We start from the raw sequence: 17,463 nt of genomic DNA on the forward strand, positions 1-17,463 counted from the left end.
GATTGGTCTTGCATAGAGCCGGTGCGGACTCGATGGGCTGAATGGCCTCTTTCCCTGCTGTAACCATTCTATAAATAGTGAAAGGGACTTCTGCTCTGACGTCATTGGGCAGGGAGCCGTGCGCAGGTTTTCTGGGCCATTCAGAGGTGGCGCGCAGGCAGCTGGTGCAGCAAAAGTGAAGGTCGGTGCAGTTAAAATCAAAGTGAAGGTCGGGGTCGGTGCAGTAGTTGGGCCTTAACTTGCTGTTGGAAGGTCTGGTGTGAAGTTGTATTTTAACCTATTTAATTAGAAATGCTTGCAGAAAGTAGCCTTGTAATAGGTCTGTTGGTCGGGTCGGTACTAAATCTGTTGCGATGTTAATTTGCGGCTCAGTGTTCAATCTCCGATGCGGTTGAGATTGTTTAAACTAGTCTTGGTCGTTAATAATCCGCAATGTTCTCTTCAAATCGTGAGGGTTCCAGGCATCTGACCAAATTCCAGACAGGAGGGAGGGAGTCTTTGCTTGAAGCTCTTTTTTTTTGTTCCGAAACTTAATATATTCTGTTCTTGGTGCAGAGAGGAAATCATGGCTTCAACGGCAGTAGAAATGCAACAGGTACGTTTCTCATGTGTAGATTCGAATTTTATTTAGACTATGTAAACAACAATCTTAAAATTGGTAACTTCATGGTTATTTAAGCAATTGTTTTATAGTTACTTTGCTTGAAGTGCTTTTGGTAGAACTTTATGTATGATGAGATTTAGCCATAAAGCCTTAAACTTGTTTTTTTCCCCAATAGTACAATTTAATACATTTGAATTAACTACAAATGCTGATTGTAAGCTATAATTAAAATCTGTTGAGATATAATGTTATGGTTTTCACTAGCATACCTTGCCTTAGTAAAGTTACCTAATGAGTAGGTCACATAAACCAGGATGTTTCCAGGTTCAATCCTTGTCTGCTGACTTTTCCCAGGATGGTAGTATGATTGCTAAGAGTTGACTTCAATTTCCCCTCCTACCAAGTTTTGGGAGTGGGGTGCAAGTGACTTGGAGCTGTGGGTGAGAATATAACCTTGGTTGTATTTTTCTCTTGCCTTTCTTCTGTAATAAAAAACATTAGGCTATTCAATCACTAGTCAAGTCCTGGAGAGTACCAGGAATTGATGTGGAGTTTGGAGACAGTGTATTAAATGGAGTATACTAGTGGGAAAATAAACACTCTCTTCATTCTGGATTTGTTTTCTCTCCTGGTCAGAATGTGGTTGTTAGAGTGGCTAACTTGCGGCTTCTAAGTACAGCCTACGATATGGTGACGTCTGTATATAGCAGCACAAAGGAGAATCACCCCTACCTGAAGTCTGTGTGTGAAGCTGCAGAGAAAGGAGTGACTGTCATTACAGCTGTAGCTGTCACCAGTGCTATGCCAATTCTCCAGAAGCTGGAACCACAAAGTAAGAAATGGGAATAATTTTTTTTTGCCAAGTCTGATTCTGATTCTGACCCTTGAGGTCTATTGTAAACATACTAGAATGGAATAAAAGAGGTGGCTTAAGACACTTTCAAAATAGTCACTAGATGGCTAGGAATTGCATGAAAAGGAACAAGATTTACTGATACTGACTCATTAGTAAAACCCTGCCTTTACTGAAGAGTGAAACCTGTATTAGTTAATGGCTTTTGGTGAGCAGTAAATGGATGCTAACACTAATCAAGCTTATTGGAAAAACTTGTTTGACTTGAAAGCTATAACTGCTGCAATTAGGCATTAATGGTTTACTAAGTTTAGTGTCATGATGTGCACTAAACATCTGAAAGTTTGGCATTGGTCATGTCCTCAGTACTGGATTGAGCAAGCCAGTTTCAGTATTGCACCAGATCTCTACAGAAGGAAAGTAAAAGCTGCTGACCTTTTGTTCAGTTAAGAGGTGATGACTTGTACTTCCTCTTTGCCTTTCACCTAGTTCAGGCAGTCAGTGTTATATTTATATACTAAGAATTCCTGACTCAGCTACTTGAGTTGGATACAATGTTTAAACACATGTTTAACAACTTGATTTTGTACTGAAGTTTGATAAACTACTGATTCATTTTTTTGGGAAGGTCACCAACTGTTCAAAAAAAAAGTTTTAAATCTTGAAGTTTTTGGTTTGAAATTGCAGACTTGAGTATAATCACTTTTTTATTTTGGTTTCTAAACACCAGACACAAAACTGTAATCTGGATCCTTTACCTTACAAGGCAAAAGGTGCATTCTGACTACTCCTAAATCAGTCCCATGCAATGAAAAGTTTCTGTTCCTATGCTGTTCTGTTCTATCTCCTATCTGCTGAGGCTTGAGACTGAGGAAAATTAGCATTCAGAAGGTGATTGTTAAAAGTGACTTCCAATTACATGAGTCACTGCATTGGATAGTGATAGTTTTAGTATTTTAAACATACCTGTATGTTTGAAGAAGAGTGGCATTATATTAGCAAGTTATGTGCCAAAATATCAGCAGCCTTGGATCAAGTGAAGCTGATAAGCCACATTAATATTTAAGACACATGGTTGTTTGACATTGAAATATTTTGTTGTGGATTTTTGGGTTGGATTCAAGTACTTATCCAATTCCCTTTTGAAAGCCACAATTGAATCTGCCTCCACCACCCTTTTCAGGCAGTGCATTCCAGATCATAACCACTTGCTGCATTTTTAAAAAAGTTTTTCTTAGTGTCTCCTTTGGTTCTTTTGCCAATCACCTTAAATCTGTGTCCTCTGGTTCTCGACCCTCCCGCCAATGGGAACAGTTTCTATTTTACCATTCTAGTAAATCTTTTCTGCACCGTCTCCAAAGCCTTCACATCTTTCCTAAAGTGCATTGGACACAATACTCCAGTTGTGGCCAAACCAGTGTTTTATAAAGGTTCATCATAACCTCCTTGCTTTTGTCCTCTATGCCTTTATTTATAAAGCCCAGGATCCCATTTTTTTTAAACTGCTTTCTCAACCTGCTGTGCCACCTTCAATGACTTGTGCACATATACCCTCCAGGTTTCTCTGTTCCTACATCCTGTTTAGAATTGTACCCTTTAGTTTATATTGCCTCTCCTTGTTCTACCTACCAAAATGCATCACTTCACACTTCTCTGCATTAAATTTCATCTGCATGTGTCTGCCTATTTCACCAGCCTGTCTGTCCTCTTGAAGTCTGTCATTATCCCCTTCATTGTTTACTACATTTGCAAGTTGTGTGTCATCTGCAAATTTGTGCCCTGTACACCCACGTCCAAGTCTTTAATATATATCAAGAAAAGCAGTGGTCCTAGTACCGACCCTTGGGGAACACCACTGTACACCTCCCTCCAGTCCGAAAAACAACCGTTCACCACTCATTTCTGTTTCCTGTCACTTAGCCGATTTCGTATCCGTGCTGCCACTGCCCCTTTAATTCCACAGGCTTCAACTTTGCTGACAAGCCTATCATGTGGTACTTTATCAAAATCTTTGGAAGTCTATGTACAACACATCAACCGCATTGCCCTCGTGTTATATCAGTAAGCAATCATTTCTCACCCCAGAGGCCAATGAAATTCAATAGCACTGAGTCGTGGGCTCAAGGGAGCACTTCAGGTCCATGAATGCAAGTTGGGAGGCCCCTCTCATAAGCTATTTTAAAATTGGGAGTAGATGCCTGAGATTCTTCCATCGAGCTTGAATGTTTTAATGCTATCTTGTTCACAAGTTCATCTTTTTGTTAGTTGCATTTGCAAATGGTTGTGCCTGCAAAGGACTGGACAGAATTGAAAAGAAACTGCCGTTCCTCCACCAAGCAACTGACAAGGTACCAATACTGTAAACTTTCCAGAATTGTGCAATCAAACAAGCTTGTACAAATATCAGTTCTTCACTTGACATTAGCACTGAGATTGTTTCATTCCTAAAATGTTTGGCTTTCCAGTAGTTGAGGGGATTTCAGACTTTTATTTAATGCTATTTTGCTTTTCTGCCTTGTGTAAATGAGATTTGTGGCAAAAGCTCCTAGGTTGGCATCCTAACATCAGCCTATGGAGCAATGTGGTAGGGTTCCTGATTCTTGTTGGTGTACAGTGCTCATCCCTCCTGAAATTGTAAGTTCTGTGTAAAGGTGCTAGGCTGATCTCTAATAGGACAATAGTAAATTTGCACACCAGCACTTATTTTCAAATTTGTCCATAAGTAGTAATTGGGCAAGTTAATCGACCATAAGTTGCTACACTCGGGAGAATTAAAAAAAAAGGGAATTGCGTTTAGGATTCAGAATGGTTAGTGTGTATGAGTACTTCGTAACATTCTGATCCCAAAGGACGCTGGCAGGCTACATCTGGCAGGACCTCGATAGTCAAGCTACTAATTTGGATATTCTGTGGTGGAAGTGATGCAGCGAAATATTTAGCTGATTTTAAAAGTTTTTTATGCTTTGAGTAAATTTATTCTTAACTAAGCATTTCTAGCTTTTCCCTCCTATAATTGAATGAAATGTATTCTCATTTCTAAATCAGAGCCACAATACCTTTTTAGTGAAGTGAAAGCCAAACGGATTCTGCTACTGCCTTTGTAAAGTAGGGTTGCTATATATTGGAGTATAAATGCAAAGCCACATGCTTTTAATTTTTCAATTTCTGGAGCTTGCAATGTGACCCATTGGCTACAATTGGTGTGTGGACTGGGAATGATGTGAAAGCATTTTTTTTCATCTTGTAGATTAACTCAAAAGGGAAGATGTGTTAATAGTATGCTGTCTGAACCCTATACAAAGTGTAATTGTTTCAGTGCCCAAGACCATGCTTGGTCTCAGTACATGACATGTACTATGTTGATGGATTTTTTTAATTAAAAACTGAAATAAACTTTACTTAACAGTATTCCAACTTAATTCAATGCTTGTTTGCCATAGAGACCAGTGTTGCAAAGGAAGATGGTGAAACTATGGTTGCATTGTTCCAGAAAATGAACTCATTCCCCAGAAGGGATCCTGTATAACATAGGAACAGGAGTAGGCCATTCAGCCCCTCAAGCCCACTCTGCCATTTGATAAGATCATGGTGATCTGTGATCTAACTCCATATACCTGCCTTTGGCCCATATCCCTTAATACCTTTTGGTTGGCAAAAAGCTATCTATCTCAGATTTAAAATTAGCAATTGAGCTAGCATCAGTTGCCATTTGTGGAAGAGAGTTCCAAACTTCTACAACCCTTTGTGTGTAGAAGTGTTTTCTAATCTCACTCTTGAAAAGTCTGGCTCTAATTTTTAGACTGTGCCCCCTACTCCTAGAATCCCCAACCAGCAGAAATAGTTTCTCTCTCTTCACCCTATCTGTTCCCCTTAATATCTTAAACTTTGAACAGATCACCCCTCAACCTTCTAAACTCGAATACAACCCTAATTTGTGTAATCTCTCCTCGTAACTTAACCCTTGAAGTTTGGGTATCATTCTAGTAAACCTCCGCTGCACTCCCTCCAAGGCCAATATGTCCTTCCGAAGGTGCGGTGCCCAGAACTGCTCAGTACTCCAGGTGCGGTCTAACCAGGGTTTTGTATAGCTACAGCATAACTTCTGCCCCCTTGTACTCTAGTCCTCTAGATATAAAGGCCAACATTCCATTAGCCTTATTGATTATTTTCTGCACCTGTTCATGACACTTCAATGATCTATGTACCTGAACCCCTAAGTCCCTTTGGACATCCACTGTTTTTAACTTTTTACCATTTAGAAAGTACCCTGTTCTATCCTTTTTTGATCCAAAGTGGATGACCTCACATTTGTCGACGTTGAATTCCATTTGCCACAGTTTTGCCCATTCACCTAATCTATCAATATCCCTTTGTAATTTTATGTTTTCATCTACACTGCTTACAATGCCACCAATCTTTGTCATTGGCAAACTTAGATATGAGACTCTCTATGCCTTCATCTAAGTCGTTAATATTGTGAATAATTGAGGCCCCAAGACACATCCCTGTGGGACTCCACTAGTCACATCCTGCCAATGTGAGTACCTACCCATTATCCCCACTCTCTCGCCTTTCGCTCAGCCAACTTCCTAACCAAGTCCGTACTTTTCCCTCGATTCCATGGGCTTCTATCTTACCTAACAGTCACTTATGTGGGACCTTATCAAATGCCTTCTGGAAGTCCATATAAATAAAATCCATTGACATTCCCCTGTCCACTACTTCAGTCACCTCTTCAAAAAATTCAATCAGGTTTGTCAAGCACGACCTACCTTTCTCAAATCCTTGCTGGCTCTCTCTGATTAACTGAAAATTTGAGGTTTTCAGTCAACCTATCCTTAATTATAGGCTCCAGCATTTTCCCCACAACAGATGTTAAGGTAACTGGTCTATAATTCCCTGGTTTCCCTCCTTTTCTTAAAAAGCGGAGTGACGTGCAATTTTCCAATCTAGAGAACTTTGAAAGATTATAGTTAGGGCATCTGCAATGTGCTCACCTACTTCCTTTAAAACCCTGGGATGGAAACCATCTGATCCTGGGGATTTGTCACTCTTTAGTGCTATTGTTTTCTTCATTACTGTTGCTTTACTTATGTTAATTTTATTGAGTCCCTGTCCCCGATTTAATATATTTTCTTGGGATTTCCGGCATGTATCTTTTTCGACTGTAAATACTGATGCAAAGTAATTATTCAAATGTCTGCCATTTCCCCATTGTCAATGACAATATCCCCACTTTCAGTTTTTAAGGGGCCAACACTGCTCCTGACCATCCTCTTTTTCATAATATAACTATAAAAGTTCTTCATATTGGTTTTGATATCCCTTGCAAGTTTCTTTTCATACACTTTTTGTAGCTCTTATTATCTGTTTTGTGATCCTTTGTTGATCTTTGTATCTTTCCCATTTGCCAGGATCTGTGCAATTTTTTGCCTTTTTGTATGCCCTTTCCTTATGTCTAATACTGTCCCTTACCTCTTTTTAGTTGTCCATGGCTTTTTTTGGCAAGTAGAGTTCTTGCCCCTCGGGTATAAACCAATTCTGTGTCACGTTAAATGTTTCTTTAAACATTTCCCACTGATCATCAGTCGTTTTACCCATCAACAGATTTGCCCAGTTTACTGTGGACAGTCTCTCTCATCCCATTGAAGTCGGCCTTATCCAAGTCTAGAATCTTAGCAGCTGACTTTTTTTTCCCTTTCACGCACTACCTTGAACTTGATCATGTTATGATTGCTATTGGATAGATGTTCATGCACAGTTAAGCCGTTAACTAAATCTGGTTCATTACTAAATCTAGTATGGCTTGCCCCCTTGTTGCCTGTAGGACATACTGCTGTGGAAAACTATCCCGGACACACTCGAAATTCACTACCTTTCTGACAGTTGCTTGTCTGCTTTTCCCAATCGATGGGGGACTTTAACCTTCACATAAAGACCACTATGCCTTTGTTACACGCTTGTCTAATCTCTGCATTTATACAATCTAGCACTTCAGAGCTGCTGCCAGGGGTCCTACACACAACTCCCACTATAGTCTTAGATCCTTTCCTATTTCTCAATTCAACCCATAATGTTTCTGTTGGCTGCTTACCTCTCGTTATATCCTCCTTTATCATTGAATTGATTTCATCTCTAATCTCTAAGGCTACTCCTCCCCCTCTTCCATTTTCCCTATCTCTCCTGTAGACCTTATAACCTGGTATATTTAGTTCCCAGTCCTAAGCATTCTGCAGCCATGTCTCAGTAATAGCTATCATGTCATACCCTCCAATTTGAATTTGAACCTGTCGTTCATTTAATTTATTCCTTATACTCCATGCATTTGTATATAGAACTCTTAATTGTGCCATGCACCCTAGCCTGTCCTTCAGCTTTGATGCTGGGTTAATCACTTTACACCTTCTATTTTCACTTTATCTGTAGTGCCTAAAGTACACTCTTTCCGCTGCTCTACACGTTTCCATTTCACTTGTTCTTGACCTACTATTTGTAATGTAAATATCCCTTTGGTCCTCCCCTCTCTTGCTGCTTTCAACTTTACTATCTTCTGACTCCCTGCTCAGGTTCCCATCCCCCTGCCACTCTAGTTTAAACCCTCCCCAACAGCAGTAACAAACTCCCCGCTGCAAGGATATTCGTCCCAGATCTGTTGATGTGCAACCCGTCCAGCTTGTATGGGTCTCACCTTCCCCAGAATCGGTCCCAATTCCTCAGGAATCTAAATCCCTCCCACCTGCACCAACCCTCCAGCCATGCATTCATCTGGTCTATTCTCCTATTCCTATACTCACTAGCATGTGGCACTGGGAGTAATCCTGAGATTACTACCCTTGAGGTCCTGCTTTTTAACTTAAAACACTGCTTTTCTTTAACAAGACATGAATTCCAATGGCTACATTTTTGGGCTTAAGGTTTTTAGGGGCCCTTTTGCAGTGCTTCACTTGTATCACTAGTAAGCAGTAGTGTGCTATGTAAGAAACTTTCTTTTAAGTTGTAATATCTGCTTTACTCATTTTAGCTTTTTACCTTTCATCCATCTTGCACAATTTGTTTTTGATTTTCCCTTCACTCTCCTTCTTTGAGGTTAACCCTGCGCATTTTATTGTAAGATTAAATGTCTAAATCTCATTGCAAGTGTGAAGAGCTGAAAGCAATTTTTTTGTCAACATCTGACCAATACTTAATTGTCTAGTCGTAGCAATACTTGCTTTGCATGTAACTTAGTTATCTGAACAAAGGGCATAACCGTAAAATGAGAGCTAGGCCATTTAGGAGTGAAATCAGGAGCTAAATTTCCACTACCCTTTGTGTGGGGTTTGGGGGTGGTGGGTGGCGACCGGTGGAAAGTGGAACACTCTTCCCCAAAAGGCTGTGGATGTTGGGTCAATTTAAATTTTCAAGACCGATCGGTTATATTTTTGTTTGGTAAGGGATATAGAGCAAAGGTGGTAAAATGGAAATGGGTTATGGATCAGCCATGATCTAATTGAATGACAAAACAGGCTTGAGGGAATGAATGGCCTACTTCTGTTTCCATGTTCCTAGTACCAAACCTGAAGCAGTGTACTGAAAACTTCACTTCATGGTAATGTATGCTACTATGCAACATGAACCTGTTACCTGCTGAGTTATCCCCTTTTATTTAGCTGTGGTGTGGGGGAGCACCTAATACAAAACTGCTTTTGCAAACCTGCTACCATTTAGTGATAATATAGGAATAGCTCAGATAGGGACTGAACTTGTGCTTACTAGAAAACTTGAGCAGTTTCAAGCCCCAGTTACACTGTCCATTTTGTTAACAGGTTGTTGCTAATGCAAAGGATGTGGTCACTACAAAAGTATCTGGTGCCAAGGATGTTGTAACCCATACTGTAACTGGTGCCAAGGAGACTGTGGCAAAGAAAATTACTGGGGTAGTGGACAAGACAAAGGAAACTGTCCATGAAAGTATGGAAATGACCAAGGCTGTGGTGACTGGCAGTGTGAACCACGTACTTGAGTCTCGTATGGCTAAGATGTTGAGTAGTGGAGTGAATTCTGCCTTGACCTCCTCTGAAGCGCTTGTGGATCATTATCTTCCTCTGACTGAAGATGAGCAAGGTATGATGACTCCAAGTAAAATCTTGCATATGATTTCCAGTTTTTCTTTTGTTTTAAGTATTTATTTTGTTCAGGAAGATTAGTCCTGCTCATGACTATTTCTTGAATACCCTTGCCAGGAAATGAAGATTCTGTTGACCTAAACTTGCTCACCTTTCCTCAACCTTAATTGTCGCTGAGTCGACATTTCTCTTTCAAACATAGTGGCAGCATTAACCTGGCCTGTCGTCTTGATACTAAAGTACTAATCTATGGATTAAATTGTCGATAACTAATTGGTTAGCTGGAGGTAACTTAAGGCTGGTGTTGAAATCTTGCCAAAATAGACGATGTAAGCAACTTTTTTTTAAAAGGCAAGAAAATGCATAATAACTGACCAATTAGATAAATCGATCTTAATACTTTTCAATTGGGTATACTTTGTTAGATGGGACTAGTGCTTTTATTGTGTATATGGGCTTCCAACATCAATAAATGGTGGAATGCTTGTCATTTAGAAAAGCATTCCAATGTTCTCTGCTGCTTTTGAAGACTTTTTTTAAAATTGAGTCTTGAATTTGTGTGGCTGTAGAGTTGTTGGATCTAGAAAACTTAAATTGCATGCCTGCCATCCATCCACTCCTATATTTTTTAAGGTGAGGAGGTCTGCATGAGGCATGTACCCTGCCTCAATACAGCAGCTGGCCTTTGTGCAAGGGAACTGGAAGCCTCTGTATGAGGCTCATGAAAACCTTAAATTGGGGGTGTCCCCATACTGCAAATGGAGTTGCTCAGCATCACTTCCAAATGCACGGCACTTGTCGAGCAGGTGCTGAAAGGAAAGCCTCAAGTGACAGAAATAAATGCAGTGCCACTGCTGCCCCTTCCCCATGCAGCTGTTGGCACTCCTGCTGATGTTCTGAGCAGCCAGCAGTCCTTGCCTGCCAGAAATTGAGGCTCCTGCCCCACTGCATCATATCAGAATAAGACATAACAAAAGGACAGTTGTCCTGGGTGCAGGAGGAAATAATCTGGAGTTCAAATATTTGCAACTCACTTTTTTGCACTTTATTTCGCTAATGGGGTCATCATTGCAACTGACCAGCTACTTTGGCTGTGACCCAGCATGAGGCACTGACTGCCATGAAACTCTGCTGACCATTTAAAAAAAAAATGATGACTCTTGTGTTAGCCAACAGAAATAGAAACTGTTCTCAATCACTTCTGACACAACTAAAGCATGGTTTGGTTGGAGATTGAAGCTCCTTTTTGTCTTCACTACAGCTGTGTCAGATCGCACCAGCAGCTACTCTGGCCTTTGAATGAGATTGCCAGTTTAGTGCTGAACTAGGTTGTAGTCAAACTCTGGCTGTAGATTGGCTTTTATGCTTGTATTTGCAGCTAAGGAGGCCAAGAGAATTGATGGATTTGAAGCTGGACCTTTGAAAGCGAGTTATTATATGAGGCTGGGATTGCTTTCTACCAAAGTACACCAGCGAGCTTATCAGCAGGCATTGGCTAAAGTTCGCAGTGCCAAACAACGTAGTCAAGAGGCAATTTTTCAGCTTCGCCATACCGTTGATCTGGTAAGTACACGAGTCACACCATGTCACTGAACGCTTTAACTGCTGGCACAGGCACGATGGGCCGAATTGCCTCCCGTGTTGTGCGATTCTACATGAATTTTTAGCAAGCTGCAAACTTCCAAAATTTCCAATGCAAAAGGAACTGCTTAGAACACTTGAGATAATTCAGTGATTTTTTTTAAATTTTCCATAGCTGAGACTTTATATTGGGAATTTTAAAAATCTCCCAATTTCAAGTATTAATTTCCTGATGCATTATATACTTCTATTGGTTTTTTAAATTCTTGATTCATTATCATGTAGAATGTTTTTTTTTCAGTAATCTAAATTGATTTGGATTGTTTCCTACATTCAGTTTTTGCACTCTATACTGTGTACTAAAGACCTATGTTAGGCTATACCAATATCCATAAACTGTATTTGAATCAAGATTCAATCCTGCCGATCTCTCTGATGCGATGCATATTCACTGAAAAATGCTGCTAAACTGTCCTTCATGTTCCAGGTTGAGTATGCCAGAGAAAACATGGGCACAGCAAACCAAAAAATCCAAATTGCCCAGGATAAGCTGTACCAGACATGGGTAGAATGGAGGAAATCTCATGTAGCAGAGGTGAGTTTGAACGATGTTGCAATCTTATGGCTGTGGTGAGTCTTCTCCTGATAAGGGTCATATGGACCAGTAAGTACTAATTATTAGTTCAGTAAGTGCAACAACAATGTGGATTTCTCCGTGTGCCATTGGGGATCTGGGGTGGAGAGTGTTGCACGGAGCAGTCGTGACCAACAGGCGTTTACGCCATTTCACTGACTCCCAGGCCGCCTGCAATTTCTGCGGCCTGGATGAGTCTGTTTCATTTATTCACGGGGTGTGGGAGGCTGTAGCCTCTTCCACTATTTAAGGGGGCTGCTCCTGAAGTTCTGGCTGCACTTCAGTCCCACGCTCCTGATCTTTGGCTGCCTGGTGAATGGAGGTTGGGGGGTGGGGGTGGGCAGGTCAGTGGACGTTCTCATGGGCCTGCTCCTGGGCCTGTCCATGGTGGCTATCCACAGGTCCAGGTTAGACGCGGCCCGTGGGGCTGGTTGCTCCGACTATCTGCCTCTTCCGCGGCATTCTCCGTGCCCGGGTGGCCCTGGAGAGGGAGCACGCGGTGTCTGCCAGTACACTTGAGGCTTTCCGCGACCGGTAGGGACTGGAGTGCATCCTGGATCGATGTCAAATATTAATTTCATTACGTTAATTTTGGGTTTATTGATTTACTGCATATGAACACACCCTAGCCTCCCCCACTTAAAAAAGGAAAAAAAAACAATGTGGCTTTCTGGAGTGTTTTTAATTGGACTGAATAGGGATAGAGGGAGAGCTAGGAGGGAAAAATGCTGTCAAAGAGCAGGGTCATGAGGCTTTTGAACATGGTGAGGAAAGTGGCAAGACACATGTTCAAGGGCAGGAGCGTGATTGCTGATGAGGCCATCAATTATGCTGCTGGGATATAGAAATAGGCCAGTGTTGGAGCACTGAAGGATTTACCCATAGTTGAAGACCCATGAGTAGGGAGGGGTATCCCATGGAGGGATTTAAAGGTGAGGATGAGAACTTTGACACTGGGAGCTGGCTACTTTACATGCTTGATTAGTTTAGCAGGGATTGGGTCTGAATGGATCTAATTGCTTTTGGGAGGGAAGAAAGGAGGAGGAATCATTCCAATTCTAAGTCCTCTTGTTTTGACAGTCTCCTCTTAGTCACTCTTGTCATGAGTTCCTCGTCCTCGTCGTGCAGCTGGTCACTCCTCCCGAGAGACACCCCCCCCCCCCCCCCCCCCCCCCCAAACTCATGTATCTGGTCACTTTTGCCATGGGGGGGGGGGAGGGAAGAGAAGAAAGGAAGAGACCCCCTTTTCTGTCTGTCTTTTTTTTTCCCCTCCCTGGCATGGCAGGGGGTGGAAGAACCCCCACTCGTGTAGCGGGTTTCCAAAATCACGGATTCACTTTTCAGCTGAATGTACAGCTTGGGACAAGATCTAGGCTTTAGGGAAGCATAGACAGTCTTGCTTGCAAATTTAAAAGTTGTTTGTTTATTTTACCACTGCAACTGCCATGTTTTTATTACATTCTGTATAAAACTCCTAATGTATGAAAACCCTTATTTAAAATGCCTGGCTTTTCTATAGGTCACGGCAAAAAGCGCACATGTCCTCTGGAAAATTCCTCTCCGCAGGAGATCAAATGGACAAAGTATTATCTATAAAGACACTTACCATCTATATGATGTGATCTCTGTCCCAATTAAGAACCGGTCCAGCTCCCTCTTGAAAGGCAGAGAGTCAGCGCTCACTACTCTCTGGGTTTGGAGGGGGGGGGGGGGTGTGGAAAAGAAGAACTGCCTAACATCCAGTCTGTTCCTACTCTTGCAGAGTTTAAACTCATGTACCCTGTCCTAATCTAAACTAGAATAATCTATCAATGGGCATGCTATCCAGCCCTTGAATTATTTTATAGACCTCTAAATCTATGCTTCTCTACTGTAAATAGACCAAGGTCTTAAAGCCTATCTGAGTACCAGAGGTTCTTTATGCTAGGGATTATTCTTCGTTCTTCTCTGGACCTTTTCCAAGGCCACTATATCCGTGGCCTTGGAAAAGGTCCAGTTGCGATCTGACCAGCGATCAAATGGGCATAATGAAAATGGGGAATGAACCGATTTGAGGGGTGACTAAATGTTGATGTGTTTGAGGGGGTGGTGTACGGAAGAAGAAAATTATTTTGGGTGGGAAAGGCCATGCTGGGATTAGATGAACTCCAGCATTTTGTGAGCTGAATGCACTGGGGGAATGGCAAGCAGGACATCATATGTGCAGCACAGTTTAGTTCATGGGGTTGGGGAGAAGAGATGGGCATTCAGCATTAAAAGTAGGTGGTTGTGGATGTGACCTGCATGTTCTCCAACTTGAATATTAAAGCTGGAACTCAATCACCACCTGTGGGTCACTAGTTACCTCTTGTAACTAGCTTAAACCTCCACTCCATTTATAGGATAGCTTGTATTTGCTAACTGGCTAGAACTGAACTTTAGTTGAAACTGAACAACTTGAATGTGCTCTGTGTAAGTCTAGCAGGAAGATATGGACTCTTATTTTAAAACGTAACTGTTGTACATTCCTTTTTTTATATAGCAAATTGAATCCCATACACTAGCCAATGCTCAGAATCTGGGTCAACAATTGCAGACAACTTGTCTTGTGCTTGTAAGCAGCATTCAAGGTTTACCACGGAATATTCAAGAACAGGTCCACTACATAAGTGTTTCAGCCAGAGAGATGTACTCTACGTTTAAGTTTAAAACATCCTTCAAAGAACTTCCTGGCCAGATCCTCACCACAAGCAAAGATCAACTGACCAAAATGAAGGACTCTCTGGATGGAGTGATGGATTATTTGGTCAACAACACACCTCTGAATTGGCTGGTAGGTCCCTTTTACCCACAACTGACTGGGTCCCAGCATTCTGAGACCCAGGAAGGGGCGAATGAGACCACTGAAGAGAAACAGTCTGAGCAGTTGCACAATTTGCATGATGCTTGAACACCTTTTAGCTTGTTTGTTGCAATTCTTTTATATCCATTGCTGTTTGACCACTGTATCTGCACATGTCTGTCTCTTTGAAATTACAAATAGATGATGGTAATGGTATGAAATATAAATCTAGGATTGAGTGACTTTCATGGCTGACTCCTAGTAATAGTATTCCTCTTGCTTTGGACAGGTTTTTAAATTTGTATTTCATATATATGCACTTAATAAATTCTTGAGCAACAATACAACCATGGTTATCTGACTGTCTTTAATATTTAGAAGCCCATTGTCCAGATCTGACACAGCTTGATTTTTCTGAAAGAAATTCAATTAATATTCCAGATATATGGCTGAAGATATTCCAGAATACTGTTAACATTTCTGTTCTAACTACTGCTAATTGGGGTCTGATCTCTATTTGAGATAGATGTTAAGCCACTAAATAGAACTGTAAAATCTCCAAAGGAAATTGTAGAATGCCTGCTATCCAATAATGCTGACTGAGTCATTAAATAGCCTCAAATTAGGTTCATAAACTTAGTAAGATGTCTGATAGACCACCCACATTTCATACACTGATGTAATATTGCCTGTCTCCACCCCTACTGTAGCCCATCTGCTGCTGAAACCTTCATCCATACTCTACTATTCCAATCCTTGACTATTCCAAATCTCTCCTGGCTGGCACCTTAGCTTTCACCCTCAGTAAACTTGAGCTAACCCAAAACTCTGCTGCCCATATCCTAGCTTGAACCAAGTCTGGTTCACCCATTGCCCCTGTGCTCGCAGACCGACATTGGCTCCCAGTCCAGGAACGCCTGTTTTTAAAAAAAAATTCTCATTCTTGTGTTCAAATCCCTCCATGGCCTCGCCCCCTCCCTATCTTTGTAACCTCCTCCATTCCTACAGCCCTCTGATCTCTACATTCCTCCAAATCTGGGCTCTTGGGCATCGCTGATTTCCATTGGTTGCCGTGCCTTCAGCAGTCTAGGCCCTAAACTCTGGAATTCCCTCTTTACCCCTCAAGACGCTCCTTAATACCTCCCTCTTTGACCAAACTTTTATTCACCTGTCCTAAAATCTCCTTATGTGGCTCGGTGTCAAATTTTGTCTGATGGTCGCTCCTGTGAAACACCTTGGGATATTTTTACCACTTTACAGGTGCTATATAAATACAAATTGTTGATGCTTGACAATATTTCAAAGCCCTACAGGTGCAGCACTCAACTAAGCTACTGGCTTATTATTTCATGTCTAATCATTAACAATAACATCCTTTAAAATGTATAGAGAACAAAGCTGGCCATGCTTGCTATTGTATAGTTCTCGTGTACATGAAATCTGCATATGGGTATCTAAATGCAAATTTGAGTAATGTAGGGAAAATGGCTGTAGCAACTCAATTTTGTGCAGAACAACTTGAATCTGCTTATTGCCTTTTCTAATAGCCTGCCATAGATTCTCTACTCTAGTGCAAGAGCTTACATGGTGGTACACATCACATGTTTGAATACCATTGGCTCCTGTTCATCCACATACTCCCCTTGGTGCCAATCTTGCCAATAAGCAAATACTTAACAAAAATGATTCCTACTCCATATCACAAACCCTTTTCCATCAATAGTGACTTATACAATAAAATGAATGCTACTTTTATTTAAAAAGAAAAGTTAATTGAAGATTGAATTTGATTTGGTAACCTGTTTACCTATCTGACCTGAACTTTTCCTAAAATTGGGAAAGTCTGCTGGAAGTGCATTGCTGTCCTGTGCAGAGACTGGGATTGGGTACTTGGCCAAACTCGTTCAGGGAGTCCTGGTGCCTTGGCCATCAGTGTGGCTTGGTTTGCTTTATAAGCTTGCCTTGGTGGCACACTGTCTGAACCAATTTTGAAATGGGTATAGTTATTTGTCTCTCATTCTATATCTTTGTGGAAAAACATACAAGCCATACTCTGAATTTGATAGTGTTTGAGGTAGAAGGGGGAGTCCACAAACTAAGGTTTTCAATTTAAGGCAAACTTCAAAGGGTTGAGAAATAAATTGACCACAGTAAGCCTGGGCTGCACTGTTAATGGGTAAACCTACAGACAAACGGTGTGAAGTATTCAAAGGAACATTTACTAAAAAGACTCAACCACTACATACCCCTGAAAGGTAACTGCTCCACTTGTGTAGTTAGGCAACCATGGTGAAATGAGGTAGAGACAGTATCAAGCTAAAAGAAAAGGCTTACTTAAGTGGAAATCCAGCAACCTGGGAGAGATATTAAAAAGCATCAAAGGGATATAGCAGTGCAAAAAGGAATATGAAAGAAACTTGCAAGAGATATCAAAGCTAAGAAATTTTTATAAATACGTCGAGGGGAAAGGAAGAACATGTGTGGGCCCATTAAAGACTGATGTAGGTCATACTATAATGGACAATAAGGAAATGGCAGACTTGTTAAAGTACTCCTTTATCAGTTTTCACAGTGGGGAGAGGGGATATAGACAGGCTAAGTGAGTGGGCAAGAACATGGCAGATGGAAAATGTGAAGTTATCCACTTTGTAGGAAAAACAGAAATGCAGAGTATTTTTTTAAATGGTGGAGATTGGGAAATGTTGATTTTTTTTTTCAAAGGGACCTTGGAGTCCTTGTACATGAATCGCTGAAAGCTAACATGCAGGTGCAGCAAGCAATCAGGAAGGCAAATGGAATGTTGGCCTTTATTACAAGAGGATTTGAGTACAGGAATAAAGATGTCTTTTTTTATTCGTTCATGGG

The 17,463-nt window shown here is 41.1% G+C and overlaps 1 protein-coding gene across 2 annotated transcripts; it reads left to right on the top strand.

Annotated features, from left to right (window-relative positions):
• The first annotated feature begins 123 nt into the window (after positions 1-123).
• LOC137321178 (perilipin-2-like) lies at positions 124-14,945 on the top strand. 2 transcript variants are annotated; one of them, XM_067983452.1, is made up of 8 exons: positions 124-181; positions 556-595; positions 1,241-1,436; positions 3,723-3,805; positions 9,263-9,560; positions 10,941-11,125; positions 11,631-11,738; positions 14,299-14,945. In XM_067983452.1, exons 2-8 carry the CDS (start codon positions 566-568, stop codon positions 14,704-14,706), a joined length of 1,308 nt encoding a protein of 435 aa, XP_067839553.1. In that variant the 5' UTR covers positions 124-181; positions 556-565; the 3' UTR covers positions 14,707-14,945. The 2 variants fall into 2 exon arrangements, with proteins under 2 accessions (XP_067839553.1, XP_067839552.1); XM_067983451.1 differs by having other exon boundaries at positions 177-252.
• The last annotated feature ends 2,518 nt before the right edge of the window (positions 14,946-17,463 follow it).

Source organism: Heptranchias perlo, chromosome 4, assembly GCF_035084215.1.
Source record: "Heptranchias perlo isolate sHepPer1 chromosome 4, sHepPer1.hap1, whole genome shotgun sequence".
NCBI lineage: Eukaryota > Metazoa > Chordata > Chondrichthyes > Hexanchiformes > Hexanchidae > Heptranchias > Heptranchias perlo.

What these genes read in the sequence shown, in the direction of transcription:
- LOC137321178 (XM_067983452.1), top strand. Translation starts at nt 566, where the DNA reads ATGGCTTCAACGGCAGTAGAAATGCAACAG. An exon ending in CCAGAAGCTGGAACCACAAA is followed by an intron (nt 1,437 to 3,722) that starts GTAAGAAATGGG and finishes TCTTTTTGTTAG; the next exon opens with TTGCATTTGCAAATGGTTGT. An exon ending in TCCACCAAGCAACTGACAAG is followed by an intron (nt 3,806 to 9,262) that starts GTACCAATACTG and finishes TTTTGTTAACAG; the next exon opens with GTTGTTGCTAATGCAAAGGA.